Source organism: Urocitellus parryii, chromosome 12 (genome assembly GCF_045843805.1).
Source record: "Urocitellus parryii isolate mUroPar1 chromosome 12, mUroPar1.hap1, whole genome shotgun sequence".
Lineage (NCBI taxonomy): Eukaryota > Metazoa > Chordata > Mammalia > Rodentia > Sciuridae > Urocitellus > Urocitellus parryii.
In genome coordinates this window covers 75,087,243-75,107,269 of record NC_135542.1, presented here as the reverse complement: position 1 = coordinate 75,107,269, position 20,027 = coordinate 75,087,243, and the positions used below count along the sequence as shown (strand labels likewise).

Below are 20,027 nucleotides of genomic sequence, written 5' to 3'. Positions count from 1 at the left end.
GATTCCATTGTTATTAAAAAATTGGAAATCATTGAAGAATATGCACTGCTACACACCTACAACATTTGAATTTTCCTTAGTGTTTTCCATGATAGGTCTTCCTTTTTCAATATTATAATTCTATGATACAGAAATAAACTTCCCTGTTAAAATACTCTGTTGTTAATAATCACTTACATTTGAAGACCCCCCAAATGATAGCCCAACTTTAGGGGATAATATTGTATGATTTGTTCAGAATTTCAGTTCATTTTCTGGTTACTAGGATATCCACTGAGGGCAGTAGATAAGAATCTTGCTACTTACTATGCTGCAATTGTGAGCGCTTACTGGTGCCATCACCAAGGCTGATTCTTCAGGATACAGAAAAATGTAGTTCAAAGAAGACAATAAGTAGCTCCCACTTAAGTACTGAAACATGTTTATGTTTAATCAGAATTTTAAAAATTAATTCTTTATTGATAGATCTTATATTGATCATCACATACATTTATTTTAACCAGTGGTTCTTTTAAAGGCTCCAATAACAGATTGCTCAGCTTTAATAAATTATATTTAGAAGGCATTGGAATTTTCTCAGGCAATAATACCTAAAAATAATTTTAGATGGTTAACTCTTAAGTCTAGCTAAATAACATGTATGCTAATGTTCACTGAAATTAAAAATTCCATGAGACAAGCTTGAATTGAGTGTTCATATTAAGTATTTTATAACTAGAATATTATATTTTTGAATGCTAAAAACATTCTTGAGCAAAATTATTTCAGCGTCAGACATTTTTAGTTACCTACAGTTGTACAGCTTTCAGAACAGAAAGTTCCTGTTTTTATATCTGACTCTGGTACTATTGTTCTAGAATATGGACTTAAGAATATATGGTATCTTGTGCAAAGTAAGCATTACAATTTTATTTCTCTTCCATTAGTAGCGAATACTAAAATTAGAGTATTCAAGTTTAGAGATGGCTTTCTCATTAGAAAATTCCGTGCGGTCAATGCGAGAACTAGGACTCCCAATTTTGCTCAGCCAGGACTTCCTACAAAAAAAAAACAAAAACAAAAACAAGAGTAATTAGCATATAAAATATATGTGGATCAATTAAAATGATCCCACATTAGGTATTAATGGGAGTTCACACTTACTAAGTAACTTTTGCATATAATGTAATATATAAATTTGTTTACATTTTGTTTATTATTCTAAGAATACCACAGAGCATAATATATAATTAAACATAGATGAAGAAAAGCTAATAATGTATTATCAAGATTAATTCCTGATTATTTCATATTAAAATTATTTTCCCTCTCTTAAAACACTCTAAAGTCACTATTATCTAGCTCTTATACACAAAAAGATCAAAATATTTTTACAAAGAGGTTAAGTAATAAAGCAATTCACCATTACCTAGCATTATACGTATATATACATGTACATGTACGTATGTGTGTGTCTCTGTGTGTGTATGTGTGTATGTATATGTATGCATATGTATGTGTATGTATGTTGAGACAATTACTGAACAAATAAATAATAAATATGATTTTCCAAAATCATTAAAATTAAATTAGATTATTTTTCTTACCTATTTTCAAATACTGTATTTCCTGTGTATCTTAGTAAAGTGACTGCATTAAAGAACAAGCTAAATCTTCTGAAAACATTTTTTTGCTTTTTCAGAGCAATGGATTAATCCTAATTTATTAGTGTATCCATGTGTTTAATTTATGCGTTTGAGTACTCACCTGAGATGTTTTATATATAATTCATACCTATCATATATTGCTAACACCTCAGGCAATACTGTTGTGGATTTTCCAGAATCCTTTTACCTATTAATAATGACTTGGGATGATAGATTTAGTGGGTACTTTGGGTTAATAAAAGGAGGCTGTTTGTTTTATCAAAGTGATGGCTATTAGGCTAGCTGCTGTTGTAGAAACATTCTGTGAGTTTCCTCCTATCCCCCAAATTATTTCAGACTGTGAAGCCAGTGCTGTAGCCTTCTATGCAATAATCTCTTATGACCTTGGATTAGAAATATATTCTGGGCCAAAGCTTTCTGATCTGTTGAAAATTACTCTTAATCAGGCTAGAGAAGAATTCAAATGATAAAAATTGTCATTGTGCTTCTTTGATCCTTTTTTGGCTCTTATTTGTGATTGTTCTAGAGTGAAGTTAATTTTGACTTTTCTTCTCTTTGGGAACCATCAACACAGTAACACATTTCATTCTTTAACTCATTTAGTCGAAAACTTAAAAATGGAAATTTCATTTGTTGAACAATAACATTCAGTTGTTATGAAAAAGAGCTTATGGCTTCAATTTTACTAGTCAAATCTTGAAAGCTTGCAGAAAACAAAAGGCAGAAATAATAAGGAGAGCTAACATTTAATGAGCACTAACTGTTTGCTCAGCACTATGTTAAGTGCTTTATGTGTGTTATTTCTTCTATTCCACAAAAGTCACAATCTATCGCTCAGGTGAACGAGGAGGAAAGAAAGAACATAAGAAATAATCGCTTAGGGTGAGCAGTGGTGGTAAGAAGTGGTCAGATTTTGAATGTACTTTGAAGGTATAGTGAGTAGATTTGCTGACAGATTGGATGTGGGTGTGGGAAAGGGAGAGGCGTGAAGGATGACACTAGAGTTTTTGGTTTGAGTAACTAGTTGGATAGAGTTGTCATTTACTGAAGTGGAGAGACTGTGAGAGGAGCAGACTCTGGGATAAGATCAGAAATCCAGTTTGGGGACATTAAGCTTGAGATGTCTATTAAAAATCCAAATGAAATATTGAGTCGGCAGTTGGATCTGTGAATCTGGTTAGAGGAAATTTAGAATTTGTCAGCAAAGAGATTTGTATTAGAAACCAAGAGAATGGCTAGGATCATCAAGAAAATGAATACAGATAGAAAAGAGAAGAGGTCCCATGACCACACTTTGGGTCCTCTAATGTTAAGAAGGCAAGAAACTGAGGAAAAACCAGCACAGGAGGAGGAACATCATTCAGTGAGGTCTGAGAAGAACTGGGGGAGTGCAGTATCCTGGGAGCCAAATGGAGCCCCCAGGGAGCAAAGAGAAATCAATCAGGCCAATGCTGCTGGCAGATAAATGAGATGAGAACTCAGAATCAACCATTACATTTAGCAAAGTGGAGCTCACTGGTGACCTTGATAAAAGCAGTTTTGGTGGAATGAAAGCCATATTTAAATAGGCTCAAGAGAGAATGAAAAGAGAGGAATTGGAGCCAGCAAATCCAAGACTAGGACTGAGAACTTCAATGACTAATCCATCTGAGCTGGTAACTCAGTGTACTGAATTAATGAGAGACTTAACTATCTACCTGTATCTGGTCCTCAACACCAAGAACTTCTTCACTGGCTAACTGTATGGCCAAGGAGGAATCTGCGTTACACTTAGGAACAGAATAGTTGTGGCACTGGGAGGTTTAGTTCCATTTTCATTGTGGGGAGGATGGCCACTTAGTATCATGGCTCCACACTTTCCACTCCTGCTACTAGGGACCACCTTCCTGGACTTGCCTACTCATCTGGGAATATTCTGGTTACCTGTCTCATAACCTGAGACCTCACTCTTCATGTGCTGCTCTTACAGTCAGCCCTTGACAAGAATGGCTCAGGTCTGGAGATAGAGGAACTAAGTTTATCTAGTAAAAGAAAATAACTAGTTGGGAAAAAAAATCCCACAAATGTATGTCTTATTAATGAGAACTGATTGGGAAAGAGAACCACATAATCAATCCGTACCAGTTAATCAATTAACTAAACATTTATGTATCACTTTATGCAAGGGCCATTCCAGGTACTGAAGGGCTTACATGAATATTTAAAGTGGAATTCCTTCCCTCAATAAGTTTCAGTCTAATAGATGGGTTTAGAAAATAAAAATAACTAGAATGTAAGGAAGAATATGTTGTGCAATGTGCTTTATATAAAGGAAGAGAAGAATTAGAGGGTTTGGCATTAGTCAAAGGCATTAAAATACATCTTTGTGATAGCAATGGAATTTGAACTAAGTTCTGAAGAAAATATTAGTGAATTTTGCAAGCCCTAGAACAAGGAATGCCAATTTATGCATGACAGAAACAAAGAGGCATAGGGAAAATATCAATGCCATTAACTAATGACAAACAAAATTGTTGAATGACCAAAAGAAACCCACAAAGCCAAAATCAGCAGCAAACTGGAAAACGTATTACCATTTTCTTATTATACAAAGAGTAATTAAAAATTGATATACACACACATACAAATCAATTTACAAGATGGTTATACAATATAAAATGGGCAAAGAACATTGGCAGATGAAAGGGAAAGAAATATAAATAGCCAATATATGTTTGAAAATATTCTCACTCTTTCTCAATTTAAAAAATACATATAAAGCAAAAATGAGACACTATCTGTTACTTTGAAATGGTAAAGATTTAAAAGTACGATGGTATCTACCAGAGCGAGGTATAGGAAAAGAGGCACTTCTCATTGTTGATGGAAATACAAATTTGTGCAGTTTTTTAAAGCCCAGCTTGGTACCACCTAACAAACTATTAAATGCCCCTATTACACAGACACACTGGAAAGGACCCTGGGATGCAGACTCTGAGATAGAGATTAGCATAGAGGAAGATAATTAGGAAAGGCTGTAGAGTTTAACAATTTGCAAGAGGTAAGGAAAGGAGACAGGATTGGGCTGAGGGAGTCACCAGGCAGTGATACAGTCTCAATGAAGACCTTGGTCAATTTGTGAGAAGCTCTGAGGCTTTAGAATTGTCCCAAATAAAGATTCAAGGGCTGGATCTTTATCTCCTAAATGAACCACTCATTAGAGGAGTGCTGCCCAGAGAAGGAGGTGTGACCAACAGCAAGATGACTGTCTTCTGTTGCTGCCATTGCTGGTGAGGGCTGCTGGCTGAGGGCATCTGGGTGAATGAGTCTTTCAGTCCTGAAGGGGAATCTGAGTGGCCCATGGTATTCACTACACATACTCTCATGTGTGGGCAAAGGGAGTGAATTAAGCATGCCAGACAAGGGAGTGACAATTGGTGGGACAAGGTCCAGGACAAGTTGGATGAAACAGGATCAAGAGATAGTTACACTCATTATATTTAGACAACAAAGAGGAAAAGTCTCCTCTATCTAGAAGAGAAGACAATGGGTAGAAAAATTTGAAGGGCAATTTGTATATGAACAAACATCTATATGAGATAGCATTCATTTTCTCAGTAATGTAGGAGGCAAGGTAATTTACTGAGAATAAGGGAGGTGGAGGTAGAGTTCAGGGTTTAAATAAGTGAAAAAGATGTAATAATTGCTATGGGAGTTAACAAATGTTAACTGAAAGGAAAGCAACACTAAAGAGCAATGAGGGCCCTTTTATGTTAGACTTGTGTCTCCTTAGACCTCAGTTCTGCAAGGCTGGTCAAAACCAGGGGAGCCAGGGGCCAATGCCTGGGCCAGAGGTTTCTCAATAAGGACAATCCCTCTGAGAGTAGATTTAACAATTCAGTTAGATGTTTCCTGGACTGAATGATGGAATATGAGACTCCCCCCATCCCCATTCTGCAATGGACCTTTATCTTGGCTTTCTTCTGAGTTGTGGTTCTAGGCTTACAAGGGTGAGCTGAATAACCCATTTCACTGGGAAGCCTCTGAGTTTGGTATCTTAACATTTTTTCTTTGACTGGTCAGATTCTTGAGGGAATTCACATCAGATTTCCTGCCTGAAGGATAAAAATCTGGCAATGTATTTTCTGGGAATCTGGAAATGTTAAGGCCTGCTATAGTTTGGATCTTAATTGTCCCCAAAGGTCCATGCATCTAAAGCTTGGCCCGGGGGTGGCACTATGGGAGGAAGTAGAACTTTTAGGAGGCGGGGCCTAGTGTGATGTCTTTAGGCCATTGAGAGTGTGCCCTTGAAAGTATTCTGAGACTCCTGTCACTTCCTCTCTTTTGCTTCCTAACTATGAAATGAATGATCCAATACATACTCCTGCCATAATGTGCTGCCTCCCAACAGGCCCCAAAATAACTGGGTGAATCAATCATAGAGTAAAACATCCAAAACCATGAATTACGTTAATAAATTCTCTTTATAAATTGATTATCTCAGGTATTTCATTACAATGCTGACTAATATAAGATCTTAATATTCAGTGACTCCTTTTCACTGACTTCCTGTTTTCAGCAGTACGTCTTTCTCAGATATGCCCATAAAACCCACTCTGGAGAATGAAACTCTGATTTCTGCCTGGGTTGCTTTGCTGCTATTAAATAGATTTGGAATCAGCCCTCTTTTAGCCCCAACTTTGTGCTCAATGTCCTGAGCCTTAGAGGGTTTCCTCTATGTTACCTGGGCTATTTCTTAGCCTTCCTCACTACAGGCTTACAACTCTGGTCTGCACTACCTCCTGCTCAGCTGCTTTCTAGTTCCCAGAGTTTTGTTGCTGTAACTTTCTCTCCCATTCTTTGTCCTTGTTAAGTGTTCAAGCCTCTTAAAAATCTTTTTAATTGGTAAGTAGAGTTTTGAGGGAGGCAGAGGTAAATGCACATGTTCAAAATATTACATCTTGATTTTATCATAATATCTTTAGTCCATCTGGAATTATGGGATTGCGTTGTATTAAAAAGATGCCTTAATCCTGAATGGTGAGATGTCTGGCCTAGCATCTTCACTTAATAACTTATATTTTCCTAGATTTTTCAAATGCAGCTCTTTTCATATTCTAAATTTGTGTATATGCCTCGACCTTTTTCTAGACATTCTACTTGGCTCCATTGATCTTTGGTTGATCTTTGAGCCAGTACCAAGCTATTTAATTATTAGGGCTTTAAATAAATTTTAAATTTCCATCAGTTCCTACGTTTCTACCTCATTATTCTTCAGTTTTTAAAAGTCCTTGTTTATCTCATATAGTCTACTAGATCTTAGCACAGTTTTATCCAATCCCTTCACGTCCTCTTTTAAATCTAAAAGTAATTCAGAGAGAACTGACATACTAATAACATTTAATCTTGTCATCAACAACAAAAATTTTCTCTATGTTTTTTACATCTTTAAGTTCATTTCTAAAATTTTGTGGTCTTTCATAATTCAGGTCCTGTACATTTCTTGACAAAATTTTGCTTAGTTATGTTCTCTTTTTCTTGCTGTTTTGAACAAGTCTTTTCTTAGTCATTATGTTTTAAAACTACTATACAAGTAAAGTAATTATATTGTTATAATCAATTGTCTCACTGAACTTCATCAGTAGTACAATAGTTTTCTTGGGGGTTCTTATAATTTCACCTAGGAACCATCCCATGTATTTTTCCTGAGTTAATTCTGTTAGTCACTTTTATCACATCAACTGAATAATTTCAAATTGCTCCTTTATGTTACTAGGCTGTTTAGCCATGTTTTCCAACTTACCTGTCTAGCAGGGAATTGCTACAATAATTCCATAGAGAGAAGGAACATGGAGAGGGCTCACCCCAGCCATAAGGCAAGCACAAGCATGATGTGCCGCTCTGGCTCCTGCGTATTTGACCTATTAGTTTAGTAGAGTTGATAAATATTGAATGGATGGTTGGATGGATGGATGAATTATAGGTGCTTGAAAGAGGCTGAAGTCTCACATTTCTGCTATTAATCTGAATCTGTTTGTGATCATATATCTTGCAGGTAATTCTATTTAAGACACATAATCCACTGATCAACTCTTTTTTTTTTTCAAAGAAGGTTTAGCTAGTAAAATCCAAAGAATAAAAGTTTAAATTAGAAAAGTCTGTTGACAGAAGTCGTGTTACTTGGTAGCCATGTATCTCTCCCTTTATGTAAGCTCTTGCATAGACATTTTAAAAATGAAACTAAATTTTGCAAAGTCTATTTTATTACTTTACCAAAATCATGTTGTCTTTTAACAATTATAAAGTAACAATATAAGAAAGTATTTCATGATGGATGCATTTCTTATAGGTCTAATGAGGATTATACACAGTTGGAAAAAGAATTTTGTATGGAATGGGCAAGGACGACAATCTTGCACATTTTACTTTTAAGTATCCTTTGGGCTATCTTTGCATTACAAATTAAAAAAAAAACAATGCTTGCTGATTAATGTTAAATGCCTAAGGAGAAATCAATTTATTTAATAAATTAACTGTGTAGTTTTTTTTTTTTTTTTGTACCTATTTAAGCAGTCACCAACTATTGGTCTCCTCAGGGTTTCTACAAATTCTAATTCTTTGGGGCAGATGGGACATATTTAGCCATCAAATACAGTAAGTGCCACACATGTGTGGTCTTGGCAGGCAGCAGAGAGGCCAGCTGTGGCCTTCTAAAATGCACTGAGGTTGCTGCCCTCCCAGGGGCCCTTCTTGACTGCCTCTATGTTCAAAGGGCCCTACCTCCACATGGTTATAGCATCATAGCAATTATCACATTCTGTAAATTGCTGTTTATGTAATTGCTTCTGTGTTCATTATGCACCTCCCCCACATTAGGATGCAAATTCTAGGAAGGCAGGGCCAGAGTCTTTTACTTCCATCAGGGGAAGAGCACTTGCCTAGTGTGTGAGAGCCCTGGATTTGATGCCAGCATCACCTCCACTCCCACCCCACCCCCCAGAAAAACCCTCACTATTAGATCCCTAATATCTAACGCAATGCCTAGTGAGAGGGGCTAGTCAACAAATACGTGCTGAATGAATGATCCTCTGTCACCTGTGTGACTTCTTCAGGTCTACAGTTTCCATGCATGGGTGGAAGGGCATTTCTAGGGCCCCACATCATCCACATACGAAAAGGAATCCTGAGCATGGTTGTTTATCTTTTTTTTTTTCACTAAATTACTTAATTAATTATTGGAATTAAGAGAAAAATCATGTGAGTATCTCAGTACATACAGAGAGTTCAATTTCTTCTTCTTCTTCTCCTTCTCCTTCTCCTTCTCCTTCTCCTTCTCCTTCTCCTTCTCCTTCTTCTTCTTCTTCTTCTTGTACTAGGATTGAATCCAGCGATGCTCTACCATTAAGCTACATCCTCAACCCTCATGTTTTTCATTTTTTATTTTGTTACAGAGTTTTGCTAAAATGCCAAGGCTGGTCTTGAACTTGCAATCCCCTCAGCTGGGATTACTGACAGGCACCACCATGCCTGGCTTGTTTTTTTTTTTTTTTTTCCAGATTTTTAAAAAAAATTTATCAGTGTCATTTTTTCCACATCTTCATACATGTATCTGTAGAATGATGAGGGTCTCCTTTCACCTTCCATGCTATTCCCCTTCTTCCTCCCTTTCTCTCCCACCACTATTCCCTATTTAGAGGTAATCTTCCTCCCTTGCTGTCCCTCCCAACCCCATTTTGAGTCACCCCCCCTTATATCAGAGAAGACATTCAGCATTTGTTTTTTTGGGATTGGCTAACTTCACTTAGCATAATCTTCTCTAATGCCATCAATTTCCACGCAAATGCCATGATCTTACTCTTTTTTATTGCTGAGTAATATTCCATTGTGTATAATGCCACATTTTTTTCATCAATTCATCCACTCATCCACTGAAGGACATCTAGGTTGGCTCCACAGTTTAGCTATTGTGAATTGTGCTGCTATAAACATTGATGTGGCTGTGTCCCTGTAGTATGCTGTTTTTAGGTCCTTTGGGTATAGTCCGAGAAGAGGAATAGCTGGGTCAAATGGTGGTTCCATTCCCAGTTTTCCAAGGAATCTTCATACTGCTTTCCTTGATTTTATCTGACACAAAACAAAGCTCTTACTTTTAAAACACTCTCTGCAAGTTAAAAAAAAAATCACTCTTATTAGACCAGAAAACTTTGCAAGTGCTAAAAGAAAACAGGGTCAACTCTCCAATACAAAGGAGCAATCAATATACTTTCTCAGTAGGACCCCTAAAGCTCTGAAAATAATGCCAAGAGTTAATAAATGGATGACGTCAAATTTTTAAAGATGGGGCTGGGAATGTGGCTCTGTGGTAGAGTGCTTGCCTACCATGTGTGAGGCACTGGGTTCAATTCTCAGCACCACATATAAATAAACAAAACAAACGTCCATTGATAACTAAAAAATTAAAAAAAAATTGTAAAGCTTCTGCACAGCAAAGGAAACAATTAAGGACATGAAAAGAGAACCCAATGAATGGGAGAAAATCTTTTCCAGCTACTCTTCCAACAAAAGATTAATATCCAGAATATATAAAGAGCTTTAAAAAACTTAATGCCCAAAACCCAAATAACCCAACCAATACATGGGCAAATGATCTCAATAGACACATCTCAAAAGAAGAATTACAAGAAGAATTATAAAAAAGTTCAACATCTTTAAAAATTAAGGAAATGCATATCAAAACCACACTGAGATTTTAATTCACTCCAGTTACAATGGCAGTCATCAAGAATACAAATATTAATAAATGCTGGAGAAGACATGTACATGGGGTGGGGGAAAACTTACACACTGTTGGTGGGGTTATAAATTAGCATAACCACGATGGAAATTAGTATGGAAGTTCCTCAAATGACAAGGAATGGAATCACCGTATGACCCAACTATGAGTCCCAATACTTTTCCAAAAGAATTTAAGTCCGCATACTATAGTGATACCTGCCTAACCATGTTTATAACAGCATAATTCACAATAGCCAAATTATGTCTCTCAGCAGATGAATGGATAAAGAAAATGTGATATAGATACACAATGGAGATTTATTCAGCCAGAAAGAAGAATAAAATTAGGTCATTTGCAGGAAAATAAACGGAACATGAGAGTAGTGTGTTGAGTGAATAGGCCAATTCAGAAACTTGAGGATCATATGTTTTCTCTCATCTGTGGAAGATAAAGAGAGAAAAGGGGAAAAAAGGGATGATCTCATGAAATTAGAAGGGAATACTGTAGAGTTGAGGAAAGGGGGTCAGGGAGGGAGTAGAGAAGGGCAATGGGAGGTACTGGGGAATGAAACTGACCAAATTATATTATGTGTGTGTACAAATATATAACACTGAATCCCAGTACTGTGTATAATTATAATGCACCAATAAAAAGAAATTAAACAATAAAATTCAAAGAAAAATAGTTGCTCTTATTCCAGAAAATAATAAAATATTTTACTTATGGTAGTCCCCTATGAAATAACAGAAGTAATATGCATATTCATTCTCTCAGAGGATGCTGGAGAACTATGGATTTGATGAATGAACCGAATATAAACATGTGAACTAAGCTGATTCATGGAATTGGTCCATATATTTTTGCCAGCCCCTAACCCCAGTTTTAGTGTATGTCTTGTGGTTTTGATTTTACTCATGATATAAATAAACTTGGCAACTGGCTTCACTCAGTGTTTAGAGTGATTGTTATAACAGCACAGGAGGACCAAGTCCATCCTGCACGCCTGTCACATGACATGCCACCATCTTCTGTCAAATCCAGCACACTGTTGGACATGCTCAGATATATTGGGTAAAAATTCTTGGACTTTTTTTTTTCTAATTTTCTCAAATATGTACAAATACTTACTATTGCATGTATTATATTAATCCAGGATTTTCAAGCTTTCTAAAAAGAATATCTTTTTTTCCCCCCTTACAACACAATCTTGCACAAAAGCTTAATGTTTATAGTGGGGTAAGTGATATTCTCTGAAGCCAGGGAATATTTGTGTGTATGTGCATGTGTGTGTGTATGTGTGCGTGCATGCAGACACCCCTTCTAGCACAGATTTCTTTCTCTTTCAGCTACAATCCGAGCACCTTTGAGGAGTCCCATGGGCCCTGAGAAGCTCAGATTGAAAACTGTCCTATTAACCTACCATTGAACAAGGATGTGGGAGAGTCGAATGTATGGGGAATTTATCAAATATAGAAATAGAAATCAACATAGGACTGTCTTTTCTATAATTCAAGTCAATATTTCCTGAAGAATGTAGTAAAGCTCCTGGGGTGATATAAAAAAAATCCATTTAACCAATATCCTTGTCTGAAACAAAGAGGTGAAACTAAAGCACTAGAAAGCCAACACTATCAATAATTCATAGCAGTTCTATTTCCTGGGACTAAAGTGGGGCATCATAATCCTTTCAGATCTCTCTGTAGCACCAGTATAAAACCTAGACCATAGTAAGAAAGCAGACAGAGGATAAGACAGCTAATGAATTAAAAGCCAATGTGGTGCATGTTGGAAAATATTGAGTTGCCTGTCCATTACCAGCTTTTAAACTTGCATTAATAATGGAAAGACAGTATGTAACATTGTGCTATTTTCCTTTCTTAAACAAGTTTCTTTATTCAGTTACATATGGAAAAATAATACGGGAGACTTTTATCAAAACAAGTGTTTCAATGGTATTTTGATACAATGTCTAAAATATTTGTCAGACAGTAGCCCATGATGAGTGAAGGGATCAGTGATTATCCGGGAACTCCAGGACATCCATAATTAACCTGAGACCAGATTCCTCATCTTTAAAAAGAGGGTATTATTGCTGATCCCACTGAGCTATTGAAAGGATTAAAGGGAAAATTTGTAGGTCATAGGAAGTGGTCAGACCATTTCTTTTTAAAAATAATGTGTTCTTTTTAGATATATGTGACAGTAGAATGTATTTTGACATATTTACAAGGTCATAGTTATTAAGAGGCTGTTCTCAAAGTCTCCACTCATTGCCACTCATGGTTTCTGGCAAGATGATAAACTAACAGGGGCTGCTCACAGCATGAAGATGAGACAGAGTTAGATGAATCTGAGGAAATTACATACATGGAGTATAACATTCTAAATAGGATCCCATTCTTATGGTCGAACATGATGTGGAGTTACACTGCTTGTGTATTAATATATGAACATAGGAAAGTTATGTTCAATTCATTCTACTGTCTTTCCTATTCCCATTCCCCTTCCTTTCTTTTCCTCCCCCTTTCTCTAAGACAATGAACTTCTGTTGCTCCCTCCCTCATCACCCTTATTGTGTGTTAGCATCTGCATATCAGAGAGAACATTCAACCTTTGGGTTTTTGGGGGATTGGCTTATCTCACTTAGCATGATAGTCTCCAGTTTACCAGCAAATACCACAATTTCATTCTTCTTTATGGCTGAGTAATAGTCCATTGTGTATATATACTACATTTTCTTTATCCATTCATCTGTTGAAAGGCACTTAGAATGGTTCCATAGCTTAGCTATTGTGAAATTAGCTGTTATAAACATTGATGTGACCACGTCACTATAGTCTGAGGATTTTAAATTCTTTGGGTATATACTGAGGAGTGGGATAGCTGGGTTAAGTGGTGGTTTCATTCCAAGTTTTCTGATGAATCTCCACTGTTTTCCAGAGTGTTTGCACCAACTTGCAATCCCACCAGCAATGTATGAGTGTACCTTTTCCCCAACATCCTCTCCAAAATTTATTGTCACTTGTATTTCTTGATAATTGCCATTATAGTCAGACTATTGCTTGTGACCTAATGCAATCTGTCACACAATGGGCCCTTAATCACCATTATTAAATTTGTAATTGTTCTCTGCCTTTGCCAAACATAAAACTCTGACCCTCAGAGTCACACACTTCCGGTGCAATTCCATTGGCAAGCCCTCTTGGTCTAGGCAGAGGTGCTTCTTGGCCGTGGGAAATGAGACGCCATTCAAGCTCCTCAGTTGGGTGAGAGCCTGGAAGAATTACCCAGGCTCTAAGATTCTGAGAATCAGTTTGAATGGAACGGCCTGGGAGCAAAGAAGGTAGAACAAGGGGGTTCATGACTATAACCTCTAGTTCCCTTGACACACCACAGCTTCCAGGTCCATAAAATGAGATATATGCTCCCATTTCTCTTTTATTTAGTGGAAAGAAAATAGGTGCTTGTAGAATGTGTGTGTATATATACATACATGTCTGTAAATATGTGTGCATGTGTATACATACCTGTGTGTGTGTGTGTGTGTGTATATATATATATATATATATATATACACACTTAGATATAATCAGGAATGTTGGTACAACTTATTAGTAGTAGAATTCTGGAATCATTATGCTTGATTATGAATTCAGCTACCACTTTTTATTTGGTCATATTGAGCAAGTTTTTTAAATTCTCAGTGCCTGTCTGTAAAACGGAGTGTATATTGCCTATCTCAAAGAGTTGTGATTAACACAACATCTAGAAAGGAGTAAACACTTTTTAGCTACAATTTTAGTTATTGTATCAGCCAGGGTGCAGGTAGTGAAAATCACCTTAGCTATTTTAGAATGGAATTTAATAAAGGAAATTAAGTCCTTAAATATCCCTAGGAAGGTTAGAAGAACAGACTTAGATTGGGCCTGTTTGAACAACTTTGCTAAAAGTATAAAATGTTAAAATGGCCATTCTTATGCAAATATAAAATGACATGTATCAAAGATATTATTCAATAATTTAATTAATAAGGAAACCTGAGGTTTTAAAATCTATCTATTTGTTTATTTATTTATTGTGATGCTGGGGATCAAACCCAGGGCCTTGTGCTTGCTATGCAAGTGTTCTACTACTGAGCTATATCTCTGATCCCTGTAAGATGTTAAGTCTAGTTCAAAGGAGAATTTAGACACACACACACACACACACCACACTTGTGTGCATACATTTGTGCATATGTGTATACAGATCTCTGTATGTATATATACTTAGATATAATTAGGAATGTTGGAATAAACTTGCTAATAGATGTAAAACTGGTTAAAATTTTATAGGGTAGCATTATTCAGGAGAGCTATAATGCAAGTCTCATGCATAATTTAAAACTTTCTAGGACTTACATTTAAAAAGTAAAAACAATAGGTAAAATTAACTTTTAAACATATTTTACTTAATCCAATATATCCACAATGTTATTTCAAGATACAATCAACAACAAAATTATTTTACATACTTTTTCATATTGAGTCTTTGAAATCCAATATGTATTTTATACTTACAATACATATCAGTTCAGACTTTTGCTACAAGTACTCAATAACTACATGTGGCTAGCAATTCCTTTATTAGACAGTGTAGCTTTAGGAAAATTAAAAAAAATAATGTTTGGGGTTATTGTTTCTTCAGAACAAAAATTCATTGTATATCTATCAGAAAAAAAATTAATGTTTGTTATGGATAAGAATTATTTGCATTTCTATAGTTTGCTGCAAAAGAATTTCTATGATACAAAGTTGTAAAGTATCCCAGATAACAAGAAATCAATCAAGGGCACATATTCCTATAGAATGAGAAAATTCCTGAAAATTCTAAGAAACAATACCTGGAACTTCCCTAAAAGATACCCCCAAACTCTATGATCCAACTCCAAGCCTTGGGTAATTTTTTTTTCCTGATGGGCTTATTAGGGCAACTTCCAGGAACCAGGAGGCTGTCACTAAAATCACTGCACCTAGGAACATACTACTATAGAGAACTGCAGGCAACAGGAAGCCACCACCAAACTTGTTGGCTCCAGAGCCTTGGAATGTCCACTAAGATCTCCAATCACTAACTAGATTGCTTCAGCACCACTGCCTCTCTTTTCACCTAACTCGGGTTCAATTTCAAATTTCACATGACTACCTCTCACTGATGAAGCTTAAATCACATTTGAAATTCTGGCTGCAAGACAGTCAGGAATCATAGCTCCTGATTTTCCTGGGTCTGAAGTAAAAGATGGCAGGAGTTTGGAACAGAAGTTGACCAAGTCAGTAACCCATGTCTTCTGCTGCTATTACTCAGTTAAGGAGACCTGTGTGAAATTCTATGCTATGGGATTCAGAAGCATTAGAAAGATTCTTTGCTGGTCTATGATTTTTGCTGCTGTACAATTTTGGTCTATGATTTTGGTGGTCCAATTTTCTTGGACCTGGAGTTCTCAGCTTTAGAAGGGAAGGGTCAAGTGAAGAAGAAGTAGAGGCAGAGAAGTATGTAAGAGGATTTATTGGAGAAGAGGCAGATCACCTTTAAAGTGTGGTGTTTGGAAAATTAAGAGCACAGAGGGCCCTTAAGAGGGAGAGAGGAGTCCATTTCCAAATGTTGCTGGAATCCAAGTAAAATGTGAAGTGAAAAGTTCTTTGAGGACCTTAGCAAGATTAGCTTTAGCAAGATTAGCTTTAGCGAGCTGGTGGGGGTGGAAACCTGATTAGAATAGTTTCAGGAGTGAGGGGGAAGCCAAGAAATGGAGAAAGCAAGAATAGATAATTCTTCTGAGCTGTCAGACTCTGGAAAGAGAGACACAGAGCAGCTTCATACATCTTGAAGGTTCTGTTCTTGGCCGGTCAAGCCAGCCTCGGTTTTGAATTCAATGACTTCCAATATTTACAAGTGTCTTGTCTCCAAAGTACAATATTTGGGGAAGATTATGCGAAGGACACAGAGTCCAGGGTGTTCTCTATTCCAGATAAGTTAAAATTTACTCCTACGTGAAGCCAAATGAAAAATGAGTTGACTAGACGCCCCTATTCCCCCCCCATCCTGACCTTTCTACCTCCCTCAAAAATATTCATAAGCAAATGGAGTTTTGGGGGAGATGCCACTAGATGATGGAGCACTATTAGATAGTGTAGAGCCAAAATGGGACCCACCCAGAGCAGAAGTCCTTTTTTTTTTTTTTAAGCATTTTTTTAAAGCTTGTTCCTGGCTCTGTCTTATGTCCCCACCCTTGTTTTCATCCCTTTTCACTCTTAAATGTGTACTCTTCTCGTTAGAGGTTTGCATATTCTTACAAATCACTTCAAATGCTGCAGGGAACAAAGTGGGGTGTACACATATAAAAGAACTGTGAAGTTCTTTTCCCCTTGCTAATACTATGGCTGGGAGGGTATTTATTTATGGAGTTTTACTTTACAACCAACTTTACTAGAGACCTTTTCTGTTAAAGCAAGGCATGCAATGTTCTATGGTCATAAAAACACATATCAACAAGACAGCAGTCCCAAGCCACTGTCATCCAGGAATTCCTGGATCAAGAGTTCATAGCAGGCAAGGGTAGTCTGGAGCTGCAGCAACTAGCTGAGGGGTGGGACCCAAGCTGCAAGTACCCACCAGCCCTCAGGCCTCCTCTCAGAGAGTTGCATGCACAGTTCTAAAGAGAAATTCAAGAAGCATCTCCCTGACAGTCACTTGGAATCAAAAGAACAGTTCAAAGGCAGAATGGAGAGGCAGCCAATGACACAAGAATCCCTGGAAGAACAGGAGATTTGGTACATGGCAAATCAAAATAAAAATTTAAATTTTAATGAAAAGAAGACTGTGTTTCAAAGGGAACATCTATGACAGAGTGTATTGTGTTGTATGTTGTTCACCCTGAAAAATGGGAGTTTTCAAAATGCCTTTAGATATTTAACAAAAAAAAAAATCAAAATAGTGAAACTGTTTTTTATATGTCTCATAGATAGGAAAATGGCTTATCTTTTGTAACTTCCAGGATTAAACACACACACACACACACACACACACACACACACATTATTCTTTTTAAATCATCATTTTCCCATAGAAGAGTGTTTTAACTTTAATCCCACGTCTGTGACTCAGCTCACTGGAGGCTCATGATAGAATAATTCCATGGTCCGGCTTCCATTCCCAAGTGCTCACCTGTGACTGGGGCTTCTATATTATAATGCTCTCAATATTTTTCAGCACTGATAAGTTAAATGCTCACCAATTTCAGTCTGTTAACAGCTTGGTGAATCTCAAATAAAAGGACATCATCATATAACCAAGTTGCCCATCTAGAGGGAGGTAGCAAAGTGGAGGAAGGAAGGTCTAGAAGTGGAAAGAGAGAAGATAAAAAGGATTTAACGGAAGAGGCTGAGAGACGTGTAATGATACCCCACAAGGGAAAATTCTACTAATTTTAATATTGTATTATAAGGTGTGCTCAATTTCTCTGATATCATTAATAAAATGATCAAAGAAAACTTAGTAACCAGAATCAAAATGTAATTTTAACTATATTCCATCTCTTTCTTTTTAATTACTTACATAGTAGATGATTATCATAATTTAGCTTCCCAATGACTTTGAGATGAGGCATTATAAACCCCAATGCACCAGGGTGACATCTTTGCATTAAACAGAATTCAAAGTCTGGGGTCTCAGAAGTTATGACCACAAAGCTAAAGCTAGAAGGTGGGTCCTGCTGTGGAAAAATGGTATTCCATGTGTCAGGTCTAGAAAGGGCTATTTGGACCTGAGAATCATGCCATATTTGGGAGCCTCTTCTAACTATACACTATATCCAGATGTTAAGCTTCTATGGGGCGGGGGAGAAAGGAAGGAAGGTGGAAAGAAGCTAGTTAGCAGCTTCTGGTAGAATCTTATGAGGCATCAATACATTGGTGGCAGAGTCATCAAAATTCTCTAGGGAAGTGACCTTAAAAGCAGTCTCAAAAATGACAAAGTTTGGGGAACAAAGCCATGCCCATCAAATCACAGGAAATCAGTGTACAACACAGAATACCATGTATTCATTTAATTTTTTAAAATTTATTATTATTATTTGGGGTATCGAGGACTAAGCCCAGGGGTGCTTAACCACTGAGCCAAATCCCCAGGCTTTTTTTTTTTTTTTTTTTCATTTTGAGACAGTCACCTAAACCCAGGGGTACTTAACCACGGAGCAATATCCCCAGGCCTTTTTTTTTTTCTTTCTCATTTTGAGACAGTGTGGGAGACCAACCTTGCAAGTGACTGAGTCAAGTCACACTCCCCGGCTGGGTGCTGAGGTGCTCAGCGACAGAAATGTGGCAGAGCTTTCCCCACTCTTCTTGGGTTTAAGGGTCCGTGTCTCGTGCATGGGTGTGTCTTGCTACAGCCCCATGGGTGAAGCTATGCTCACCTGTTCCTCTGTAATATAACCCCTTGCCCTGTTTAGGATACAATCTTCCATGGAAGTGCCTAGTGTGTGTCCCCTCCTCTTACTGTGCCCTTGGGTGTGGCCTACCCAGGTGTCAGTCAACCTGCTGATAGTGGACATCATGAAGATACACTCAGCCCCCTGAGACCTGACTCCTTGCCTCATTTGAATAGCTTCTCCCCTTTTATTGAGCTCTTGCTCTCTCTCTCTTCCTGCGGACCCTTAAGGTCAGAGGAGCCGCCACAGCTACCCCAAAGAAAAAGGTATTTGTGTCTCTTGTGTGGTTATTTTGCACAGCCCAGTAACCCCTGAGCCTTTTAGTCTCGAAAACAGAAACCTGGCAAGATAGGATCTCCCTAAATTGCTGAGGGCCTCTCTAAGTTGCTGAGGCTGGCTTTGAACTTGCGATCCTCCTGCCTCAGCCTCTGGAGTTGCTGGGATTACAGGTATGCGCCACCATGCATGGCCATGTATTTATTTATAATGGGCACTGTGTTTGGTGTGTGTGTATGTACATTTATATCTCAACCATTTATACAAGAATTTTCCTATTGAGGAAATGCACTAATGAAATGGAATTACATCAGATTGCTCTTTCTCTAGTCCAAGTGAAATCAGGCATAGAGATTATATAATGATAGTACTTTCTTCCTAGGAAGCATAGCAGAAACGGTAAATATGGATCACCTTTTTAAAAGTGGCACCACCCACTGCTTTTCATTTTAATTACCTCAGACAATTAACGAGGCTATACAGCTGGGATATTCAGAGGTAAAAAGACTGGATTATAAGAGCTGTGACCTAATCAGCCATCCTATTTTGAATGAATTGATTGGGTGGTAACTATGGGCAGGTGGGTCACTGGGGACATGCCCTGGAAGAGTGCATCTTCCTGTCACACTTTCCCCTCCCTCTCTCTCTTTGCTTCTTGACCCCACCAGGAATTGAGCAGCTTTCCTCCCCTGGCCCTTCCTCCACAACGCGCTGCCTCTACTTGGGCCCAGAGCAATGGAGTGGTATGGACTGAGACCTCCGAAACCATGAGCCCCAAGTAAACTTTTTGCCAGGTGTTTTGGTCACAGCAATGAAAAAGCTCACACAGTGACAGTATTAAGAGGTGGGACTTTTAGGAGACGATTAAACAGAACCTTCATGGATGGGA

General features: G+C 37.5%; 1 protein-coding gene across 3 annotated transcripts in view; it reads right to left on the bottom strand.

Moving 5' to 3' along the window:
* Nucleotides 1–404: 404 nt before the first annotated feature.
* Acyp2 (acylphosphatase 2) overlaps nt 405–20,027 on the bottom strand; it is a 147,535-nt gene continuing 127,912 nt past the window's right edge. Inside the window, exons 5-6 of one of the 3 annotated variants that reach the window (XM_026399916.2) lie at nt 17,669–17,772; nt 883–1,037 (exon numbers count right to left, since the gene is read on the bottom strand). In XM_026399916.2, coding sequence (XP_026255701.1) covers nt 1,005–1,037; nt 17,669–17,772 — 137 coding nt within the window. In that variant the 3' untranslated portion in view covers nt 883–1,004. Of the gene's footprint in view, nt 1,038–17,668; nt 17,773–20,027 lie in introns of all 3 variants that reach the window. The other 2 variants (XM_026399917.2, XM_026399918.2) reach the window with 2 other exon arrangements.